The 857-nt window shown below is 35.0% G+C and overlaps 1 protein-coding gene across 1 annotated transcript in view; it reads right to left on the bottom strand.

The window, feature by feature from the left end:
• LOC109341014 (plastidial pyruvate kinase 2-like) overlaps positions 1–857 on the bottom strand; it is a 6,736-nt gene that overhangs the window by 3,443 nt on the left and 2,436 nt on the right. The window contains exon 3 of the mRNA XM_019578799.1: positions 98–263. Within this exon, the coding sequence (XP_019434344.1) occupies positions 98–263 (166 nt within the window). The remainder of the gene's footprint in view (positions 1–97; positions 264–857) is intronic.

An 857-nucleotide genomic window follows, 5' to 3' on the forward strand; every position in this document is an offset into this window, starting at 1 on the left:
CTCTAATGTTTGTATTATGAATTATCATTCAATAAGCATAGAACAAACAAATCTATAAGTAATTTGAACATTTTAATTCATCGGATGATTACTGTACCATCAACAAGAAGCATGTCGCCAGCTTCCACATCATTGACAAAATCATCGTAGTTCACACTAACACAATCTGGAGTCCCAACACCTCTCTGAATAGTAAAAGTAAATTCCTGCCCGCTATTTAATGTGACTGGTTGTGGCAAATCCCCACTCCTAACCTCAGGACCCTGAAAGTAAGAAAAAGAATTATCATTAACACAAAATATGATAAGTACTCGTCATTTGAAAAGAATGTTCGAGAGAAATTGTGTATAAGGTTATAAGCTCCACACTTGATCTCTAATTTACAGCTTGATTGCAGATAATTAACAAAGTGCTCAAGGGACAAACTAGGAGCTAACTACCAGCTACTGTGACAGACCAATAATCAATAGCTAACTTACACTTAAAGCCTGATAAATAGTAGCTGAATTGTCCATCACTGCCTAATCAAATTAATTAAAGTTGATCAAGTGCTAATATTCTAAACATAAAGGTTCCCTTGGTCATTGAACTTTCGATTAATTTTTGGTACGTAACTTCGGGATTTTTGTTATAAGTAAAGATGTTAACATTTGATGGCAACATGCAATCACTACTATAATTTGGTGCATTTGGTTAGAGGTTAACACCCTTATTTTTAATGACATTTAATTAGCATAGTAGCTACTTTTTTTATTAACATGGCATAGCCCATTGGCCGAAGGTGGATAACAGATGTTACAAAGGGGAATTTGGCTGTTGCAGCAATTGGTTTCAGATTGGTGTCAAGCCAATTGCCT

This window comes from Lupinus angustifolius, unplaced genomic scaffold (genome assembly GCF_001865875.1).
Source record: "Lupinus angustifolius cultivar Tanjil unplaced genomic scaffold, LupAngTanjil_v1.0 Scaffold_327, whole genome shotgun sequence".
In the NCBI taxonomy this organism is placed as follows: Eukaryota; Viridiplantae; Streptophyta; class Magnoliopsida; order Fabales; family Fabaceae; genus Lupinus; species Lupinus angustifolius.